This window comes from Rhinoderma darwinii, chromosome 1, assembly GCF_050947455.1.
Source record: "Rhinoderma darwinii isolate aRhiDar2 chromosome 1, aRhiDar2.hap1, whole genome shotgun sequence".
Lineage (NCBI taxonomy): Eukaryota > Metazoa > Chordata > Amphibia > Anura > Rhinodermatidae > Rhinoderma > Rhinoderma darwinii.
Genome location: NC_134687.1, coordinates 151151111 through 151161299, shown reverse-complemented (window position 1 = coordinate 151161299; position 10189 = coordinate 151151111). Strand labels below are relative to the sequence as shown.

Below are 10189 nucleotides of genomic sequence, written 5' to 3'. Positions count from 1 at the left end.
ACACTGCAATACTTTAGTATTGGAGTAAACAGTGCAAGCGATCCAACGATCACTGGTTCAAGTCCCCTAGGGGGACTAGTAAAGAACAGTTAAATAAATTTAACGTACCAATATAAAAAAAAATATTAACATTTCAAAAACCCGCAATTTTCCAATTTTTCCCTAAAGTAATGTTAAAAAGATAATATCATAACTGGTATCGCCGTGTCTGTAAAAGTCAGAACTATTACAATATAATTGTTATTTAAACCGCACGGTAAACGCGGTTTAAAAAAAAAATGTTAATGCAAAGATTGCTGTTTTTTGGTCACCTTAGCTCCCCAAAAAATGGAATAAAAAGTGATCAAAAAGTCGTATGTACGCTATTTTTTTTGACAAATAGTTTTTTATTTATAAAAGTGGTAAAACATAAAAAAAACATGTACATTTTGTATCGCCATAATTGTATCAACCTTTAGAATAAAGTGATCATGTCGTTTCTACCGCACGATGAACACCGAATAAATGAAACCCCCGAAAAATGCAATTGCTGTTTTTTGCTTATTGCACCCAACAAACAATTTTTTTCAGTTTCCCAGTACATTATATGGTACATTAAATGGTGCTAAAAAAAAAAGTACAATGTGTCCTGCAAAAAACAAGCCCTCATATGGCTATGTTTATGAAAAAATAAAAACGTTATGGCTTTTGGAAGGCAGGGAGGAAAAAACTAAAATGAAAAAACGAAAATTGTCCCTTTCATTAAGAGGTTAACCACATACAATTCTGTGACTGAACAAATTTAACTGAAAAAAACAAGCTTTTAACTCATAAACTCATAAAATGCAATTAGAAATTGAGCAATTAGATTCTAACTTATTCCCAAAAAAATGTAAACAGTAAAATCAATCCCAGTTATGTACGTAAAATTCAATTATGTCTTTGCTCCTGCTTCTCATTCATGATTTTGTCAAAACTTAGAACTTTATTGCTGACTGCAATCTACAGGTCTGCCAGTGGATTCAGGCGATTTCTAGATTTTGCCTTGATTGACAAAAGAAAACTACATCCAGCTTCACACTATCATACTATCTATGCAACACTAAACACCTACTACATTTCACAAGGCACACCGGCAGCTGGTGACTCGTTACTCAAGGACACAAGCCACTGTTTGTCGCACCCCCTGAAATTCCATCTCCCACCCCCTGGGGGTTGCAGGCACCCCAGGTTGTGAACCCCTGCCTTAACTAGTCTCTTTTTCTACGGTAATAGTATACATATGTTGCGCACATTGTAGTACTCATTTGCTGCTGCTAGATGGCCCTCCCAGCCTTACATAAAGCTGACATTAATCTGTGCACCTTTACACACAATTGTGCCTGGTGTTTTATTTTTCAATACTGTAGATCAATAACCATAAACACATATTTTTTTATCTACATTATAAAAAGCACTGACAAAAAAAATCTGTTGAAAAATTTCATAATATAGAATTTTGTCACATTGACCAATATGCCAAAAAATGTGTCCTTTTGGCATTCATTACAATGGGGGTGGTATGCATCTGGGAGCACGATTCCTGACTCCACAGGACACGTTTCCACTGCTCCCGGCTCCAGTGGCAGCGTGCTTTACACCTCTACATCCGACGCCTGGCATTGTGCTTGGTGATGTAAGGCTGGCATGCAGCTGAAGCCCATGCCATGAAGCTCCTGATGCAAAGCTTTTTTGCAGATATTAATGCCAGAGGAGGTTTGGAGCTCCGCAGTTATTGAATCAGCAGAGCGTTGGCGACTTTTATGCACTATGCGTCTCAGCACTCAGCGACCCCGCTCTGTAACTTTACGTGGTCTGCACTTTGTGGCTGTGGTTCCTAAAGGCTTCCACTTTGCAATAATATCACTCACAGTTGATTGTGGAATATCTAGGAGGGAAGTAAATTCATGAACTGATTTAGTTCAGCGGTGGCATCCCATTACAGTACCACGCTGGAATTTAGTGAGCTCTTTAGGGTATGTTCACACGGCAAACCAAAAACAGACGTAAAATACGGAGCTGTTTTCAAGCCCCTGTATTTTAAGCAACTAGCGTTTTTTGCGGCCATTTTTGGTGCTGTTTTTCTATTGAGTCAATGAAAAACAGCCTCAAAAACGGCTCAAGAAGGGACATGCACTTCTTTTTACGAGGTGTTTTTTTACGCGGCCGTAAAAATCAGCCCATGGGAACGGAATGCTGTTTTTCCGCTTCCAGCCGGGAGGCTATGTCTATTCACAATCCCGACACTTCGGTAACGTTTGTGTGGGACTTACAGCAGAGCAAGCGTAAGCTCGTTGTAACCTGTCATTGACAGCGTGTTCTCGCGAGATTACATTTGCTGTGCTGTAAGTCCCACACAAACGTTACCGAAGTGTCGGGATTGTGAATAGACATCCCGTCCTGGCTGGAGGTGATGCCTATTCATTGTCAGGACACTTGAGTAACGTTAATGTGTGTGTATGTGGCTGCACATAGTGATCTAGTAAGATCACTGTGTGCTGTGTAAATGATTGGAGAGAAGTGTATGACGCTGATTGGTCACTGATTGGTCAGCGTCATACACTTCTCTCCACAAGCCCACTTGGTCAAAAGTAAAAACACGCCCAGTTGTCTATTAAGAAAGTCATTAGAATAAATCTAAATAGGTCATTACTTGGTGAAAATAGATTGTTTTTCTAAATAAAAACCACTGCTGTAATCTACATTACAGCGCCAATCAGATTATGTAGAAGATAGTGCATTTATAATGTGGTGACAGAGCCTCTTTAACCAGATTTTTGGGCTCTTCAATTCTGGTGGTTTTATAAAGATGTGGACATGTGGACATAGGCATTAAAGGGTTTGTTTGGGCAAGGGGAGGTTTTTCATACTGATGACCTATCCACAGGATAGGTCATCAGCAGGGGCGTAACTATGAAATACTGGGCCCCATAGCAAACTTTTGACTGGGGCCCCCCCTCCCCTGGGTGTCACACAACCTCCCCCCCCTTGTAGATAGTGCCTTTTTTACAGCCCCCTGTAGATAACGCTATACAGCCCCCTCTGTAGATAACGCCCTACAGCCCCCTCTGTAGATATCTACAAAGGGGGCTGTATGGCGTTATCTACAGGGGGGCTGTATGGCGCCATCTACAAAGGGGGCTGTATGGCGTTATCTACAGAGGGGGCTGTATGGCGTTATCTACAGAGGGGGCTGTATGGCGTTATCTACAGGGGGGCTGTATGGTGCTATCCACAGGGGGACTGTATGGCGCTATCCACAGGGGGGCTGTATGGCGCTATCTAAAGAGGGGGCTGTATGGCGCTATCTACAGGGGGGCTATGTGGCGCTATCCACAGGGGGACTGTATGGCGTTATCTACAGAGGGGGCTGTATGGCGCTATCTACAGGGGGGCTGTATGGCGTTATCTACAGGGGGCTGTATGGCGCTATCCACAGGGGTGCTGTATGGCGTTATCCACAGGGGTGCTGTATGGCGCTATCTACAGGGGGGCTGTATGGCGCTATCTACAGGGGAGCTGTATGGCGTTCTCTACAGAGGGGGCTGTATGGCGTTATCTACAGGGGGACTGTATGGCGTTATCTACAGGGAGGACTGTATGGCGTTATCTACAGGGGGTCTGTATGGCGTTATCTACAGGGGGTCTGTATGGCGTTCCCTACAGGGGGGGTCTGTAGGGAACGCCATACAGCCCCCCCCCCCTGTAGGGAAAGCCATACAGCCCCCCCCCCTGTAGGGAACGCCTTACAGCCCCCCCCCCCTGTAGGGAATGCCATACAGCCCCCCCCTGTAGGGAATGCCATACAACCCCCCCCCCTGTAGGGAACGCCATACAGCCCCCCCCTTGTAGGGAACGCCATACAGCGTCCCCAACCCCCCAAAAAAATGCGACCTACAGTGTGAAAAGACAAAAGACATGTATCCCCTATCCACAGGATAGGGGATACATGTGTGATCGCTGGCAGCGATAGGGAGAACGGGGGACCGAAAGTCCCCCGAAGTTCTCCATGACTAACCTCTGACTTCCGGCGTCTGCGCAGCTCAATAAAAATGAAAGAAGCGCTGGTCACGCATGCGCACAAGCGCGACCGGCGCTCCATTCATTTCTACGGAGCTGCCGACACAGACCCCGGAAGTCCGAGGTTTGTGATGGAGAACTTCAGGGGACTTTCAGTCCCCCGTTCTCCCTATCGCTGCCAGCGATCACACATGTATCCCGTATCCTGTGGATGGGGGATACACGTCTTTTGTTTAATGGCAGAGCGGGGAGATACCTCCCTGCTCTGCCGTAGTCTTCAGTGGGGTCCCGCTGTAGCAGCCATAGCGGCTGCTAGCAGAGCCACCAGCCATGGTGGGGGCCCGTGCCGGCGGGCGACACGGGCCCCCTCATGCCGCAGGCCCCGTAGCAGCCACTACAGCTGCTATAGCGGTAGTTACGCCACTGGTCATCAGTATATGATCGGTGGGGGTCCAACACCCGGACTGATCAGCTGTTCCGGCTTTCCCTGGCACCACAAGTTATGCAGTGGTCCGTGCCGGAAGAAAGAGGCTCCGACCACTGTACAGTCGGGATTCCACGGGTCGGATATGATGCGTAAAAATCATGCAGCGTATTCGACCTGGAACCTGCAGTACATTCCGTCCGAAAAACACCACGCTGCGATGTATCGGAGTACGGGCTCATAGACTTTCTATTGAGTCCGTACATCGCTAAATAGATTTCTGGAAAAAGCCGAACAGACACGAAGCGCTGAGCGCTCACACAAGCACTTCTGCTGCTTCGTTTTAGTGATTGGTGGGGGTCTCATTGCTCGGACACCCACCAATCAAAACTTCTGACATGTCAGTAGTTTGTTGAACGTTTAGTTACCCTTTGATTCAATTTTTTTTAAAAACCGTAGACAATAAGCATCCTGCAAAATATATATACCACGCGGTATGCAAACTTAGGTGTGTGAACAACGTATGCAACAGTATAGCATGCATTATGATCAGCGCATACGTTGAAAGATTGTCTGTGTATGTCCCAAACATAAATGTGAACAGAGCCATAGAAGCGGCTTATTAGAAATGTGGAAAAATAGTTAACTTCTATTGTTCCACATTTGTACTTATTTTGCAGGATGCTTATTGTCTACGAGTATACCGACGCATTCCAGCCAGACGTATGTCAAAAGGACACCCCGATATATATTATACCCTATAATTACGCTCGGTGTATACATTGGTACGTAACACACTTTTCTAAAGAGAGGAATGAAATGGCTGCCACTTGTACAGCATCCAACAGGGGATGTGACCCAGCTTTCCCAGGACCCCGAATGGTAAACTGTGTCATACCTGTTTCTCTCACTACTAAGGCAGTTATATGTCTAATGGAGAAACAGAGGAGGAGCAGTGAATGCCGTGACACATGAACCTGTAATTATAGGAGCAGGCCTCCCCATTGTGTCCTCCTCCGCTATTCCTATACTACATACAATACATGATATATTGTAGCTTGTGGGGCTGTTGAGCCGCTCGTTGTTGCTACGTGACCCGCTGCCCTTGGAGATAACGCTGGGACACTGTCCTGACAGGAAGCTGCACTGAGTTCCCCACAGCAAACTTCTCCACACAGCCGCCGCCAGGACCCCAGTGCTGCCGCCCGGACCCCAGCGCTGCCGCCGGAGCCGACGCTGACCGTTCCTTATATACCAAGTGCATGTATGTTCCTGCGGGAAGAGGACCTCACCGCCCAGCGGACACCGGCGACTTGCAGCAGCCCTGGACAACACTGACTGCTGAAAGTTGTGGTACACCAGGGAAAGAACACAGCATGGACAGGAGCCATATATTCAAGGCAGTCACAGAATGGTAAATGTCCGCAGTAATAGATTGTATAGCAGAGGTTTACAACTTGTGGCTCTCCTGCTGTCTACATGCTGGGAGTAGTAGTTGCCAAATAGCTGTTTGCAGGCAACTGAGGTATAACCACTAAATAGGCCAGATATTCCTGTTATTCTAAAAAGGTTATATATGGTGACTGCATAGAAAACCTTATTATGGTGAAGGGGGCAATTTACTAAGGAAAAAAACCATCTCATTGTGTATATATGGCAAGCTCATTTACCCTTCAGATCTGTCCCCAGATACAGAGGCTCCAGTGACCCCCCCCTGAGGCAGTAACCACCTGCTATGTGGGCTATCTCCAGGACACTTTTGGGTATATATTTGGGTATTACGGCCCCATTTTGTACTGAGCTGTAAGGGTATGTTCACACGCTTAACAAAAAACGTCTGAAAATACGGAGCTGTTTTCAAGGGAAAACAGCTCCTGATTTTCAGACGTTTTTTAGCAACTCGCGTTTATCGCTCTGTTTACGCTGCGTTTTTTACGGCCGTTTTTAGAGCTGTTTTCAATAGTTTATGAAAAACGGCTCCAAAAACGTCCCAAGAAGTGTCCTGCACTTCTTTTGACGAGCCGTCATTTTACGCGCCGTATTTTGACAGCGACGGGTAAAATTAAGACTCGTAGGAACAGAACACCGTAAGATCCATTGAAAAGCAATGGGCAGATGTTTGTAGGCGTACTAGGGCGTTTTTTCAGGTGTAATTCGAGGCGTAAAACGCCCGAATTACATCTGAAAATAGGCCATGGGAACATATCCTAATAGCGCTGCCGCTGAGGCCTCCACTGTACATCCGATGTCTCCAATTTTACATCGTTTTTTCTGTTGAATCAATTATTGATCCAAAAGTATGAAAACTGATGGCATGTAGAAATACTGCTTCCAGGAAAGAATATCTCCAGTATATACAGGACCCGACGGAGCTGTATGGCAGCACATGGAGGCTGTGCGGCTCCTTACTACAGTGTGCAGTGCCCTGCTGTGTGCATGATTCCTAAGATACTATACTGGGGTGACGCTGGGTTTTATCATGTCACTTTTCTTCCCAAAAGTCTAAGGCATTGGTATAATTGAGATTTTAATCCCTTAGCGCTCCATGATGTGAATTTACATCATGATTTGCCTTACCTAGAGGCTCTGTGATGTACATTTATGTCAGGAAGATCGGGGGGGGGACAGCAATTGTACTCCCGTAATCAGCAGAAGGAGCCTTGCTGTGATTGACAGATGGGCTCCCACAGAAATGGCTAGGATCAGAGAATCCTCTGATCCCGGCCGTTTAACCCTTTAGATGCCATGGACAGTAGCGATTTATTGATTTATATTCCTCTCATTCTGGGCTTATGAAATCCAATGGGCGGTCATTGTCAGTGATTTACAGTTATTTTTGCATGCACACTCAATATCGCTGAGGGGGACCGCCCTCTGGACTCCTATGCCCAGAATTAGTAGGGACTTAAATTAAAAAAGTGAAGTTGTAATCAAACTTTTCCCACAAATCTATAAATCAATCTGTTCAGCGTCTCCTACTCTATAACAATCTGCCTGCAGATCAGACAGCATGTTCAATGTGACAGGTTCCCTTTAAGACTCCTATTCATTCAGTGGGGCAATAAGCTGCATGGTTTTTACTGCTTAAGGCTATGTTCACACAGGGTATTTTGCCGAGTTTTTTGACGCGGAAACCACGTCGCAAAACTCAGCAAAAACGGCCCGAAAATGACTCCCATTGATTTCAATGGGAGGCATCGGCGTCTTTTTCCCGCGAGCAGTAAAACTGCCTCGCGGGAAAAAGAAGCGACATGCCCTATCTTCGGCCACTTCCGCCTCTGACTTCAATGGGAGGCAGAGAAAGCGTATTTCGCGCTGTTTTATGCCCGCGGCGCTCAATGGCCTCGGGCGAAAAACTCAGCGAAAAACTCAGCGAAAATCGGCGTGCAGGGAGAGGAATATCTGCCTCAAACTTCCAAACTGAATTTTGAGGCAGATATTCCTCCTGCAAAATACCCCGTGTGAACATAGCCTAAGGCCCCATGCACACAACCGTGCCCGTAATCGCGGCCCACAATTGAGGGCACGACCGTCTGCTGTCGGCCACCCACATTTTCGGGCCATGCTCCTATACAAAGTATGGGATCACGGCCCGTAAAACACGAAAAACGGACATGTCCGTAAAAACCCTGTGTGTTAGGCTGTGTTAACACGTCTAAGCGCCGCACGAGGACGCAACTGTACTTCCTGGCGAGAGGTTACTTCCCGCACCAGAACGTACAGTTACTAAACAGTTCCTGATGCACACCGTCAGTGACAGCGTGCGTCATGAACCGGGAGATCAGCTGTCCCGACAGCTGACACTCCCCTGTCACCATCAATGGACCAATAATAGCGGTCCAATGCCAGCGATCGATGTGATCGGTGGATCTGTACAGATCCACTGATCACGTTGTATGTACGTTTAAAACCGTTCCCAGTACACCTGTCACCAGCATTTCACCTATTGAACTTTACTTATCCCTCACTGGCCGCTGCTATGAAAAGTTCATTGCCGTTATCCCCTCTCCTAAACTCCTCCTCCGACTGTAAATAACGGTCTGCAAACATTTTGTGCCTTTTATCGTAATAATCCGGTGTCCCGTTGTGCGCACACACCAGAAGAGGACATCAATGCACAAGCGCGGGATATTGTGTGCTGGGGGAAGGCGAGGAGCTGTCAATCAAAAGTAAGGAGGCGGGAAAAACTAGGAAAGACTTGAGGAATGAACATATGACTCTTTTCAAACAAAGATCTGACTCTTTTATGCTCATTAGCATACGGAGTGGGAACACTAAAAAACTGAATACTAAAGCTACAGAGCCAACTAAGAAGGCAATTATAGGTTATATAGAAATGATTTTCCACCCACTTCCACCTGATATTGCTGGTTTAATAGGTGAAATGCTGGTGACAGGTTCCCTTTAAGTCCAGGAATGGTAACCACAATGTCACGCTCCTGGCCCATGACCCATGTGATCGGCAAAGGACCAATAGCAATGGTATATTTCCGGCTATTCCGACCCACCAATCACAGTGCGTTTTTCCCCAGGGCGGGTGAAAAATAACGGTCACAAGTTCTTATCTCTTAGGCTTTATTCAGACGAACGTAAAATACGCGCGTGCAACGCGCGTGATTTTCACGTGCGTTGCCCGTAGCTATATTAGTCAATGGGGCCGTGCAGACATGGCAGCGTTTTTTGCGCAGCGTTGCTCCGTTGCCAAAAACTCACGACATGTCCGTTGATTCAGCGTTTTCCACGCATCACACACCCATTGAAGTCAATGGGTGCGTGAAAACCACGCATGTCGCACAGAAGCACTTCCGTGCGAACTGCGTGTTTGCGCAACAGCTGTCAAAAGGATGAATGTAAACAGAAAAGCACCACGTGCTTTTCTGTTTCCGAACATCCAAACGGAGTGTCTTTGCGATTAGCGAACCCCGACAACCGAGGCTAACTTCACCGGGTTCGGCCAAACTCGTTTTGGCCGAACCCGGCAAAAAAATTTCCGGTCCGCGACGTCGGGAGACTTTCACTGTGCATGGTGCTGAAAGAGTTAAACTGTTTCAGCACCATGGACAGTGACTTGCGATCCCAAAATACATGAACCTGTAAAAAAAAAACGAAGTTCTAACTTACCGATTACTCCTGTCTCCTTCCTGCAGTCCGACCTCCCGGGATGACACTTCAGTTCAAGTGACAGCTCCAGCCAATCACAGGCCAAGCACAGGCTGCAGCCAATCACAGGCTGCAGCGGTCACTTGGACTGCCGCGTCATCCATGGAGGTGGGGCCCGATGTCAAGAGAGGCGCGTCACCAAGGACGCGTCACCAAGGTAACGGCCGGGAAGTTCTCGGTAAGTAGGAACTTTATCTTATACAGGTTTTTCGCTGTTGTGTTCGGCATTCACTGTCGAGGGTGCTGAAAGATTTAGCTCTTTCAGCACCTTGGACAGTGACGGGCGTCGACTAGCCTCATCTCTATGATGCCGGCTGCGCGAAAATCACGCAGCCGCGCATCAGACACGGATGACACACGCAGCTGTCAAATGGTTTTTGCGCGCGCAAAAACGCAACGCTCGTGTGAATCCAGCCTTAGTAGGTGAAGTGAAGTTGAAGTGATAATAGTCTGTGCCGTATTGTCTGCCCCTTAGTGAAAAAAAAGCACCCTTAACCCCTTCCAAGCGTCTTTTTTGCTCGCGGTAAAAAAACTTGTCCCCCTCCCATTTCAATGGGAGGCATTTTC

The 10189-nt window shown here is 46.8% G+C and overlaps 1 protein-coding gene across 1 annotated transcript in view; it reads left to right on the top strand.

Annotated features, from left to right (window-relative positions):
* The first annotated feature begins 5560 nt into the window (after positions 1–5560).
* The window catches only part of LOC142737634 (uncharacterized), a 134187-nt gene continuing 129558 nt past the window's right edge, over positions 5561–10189 (top strand). Inside the window, exon 1 of the mRNA XM_075849710.1 lies at positions 5561–5876. Coding sequence (XP_075705825.1) covers positions 5725–5876 — 152 coding nt within the window. The 5' untranslated portion in view covers positions 5561–5724. The remainder of the gene's footprint in view (positions 5877–10189) is intronic.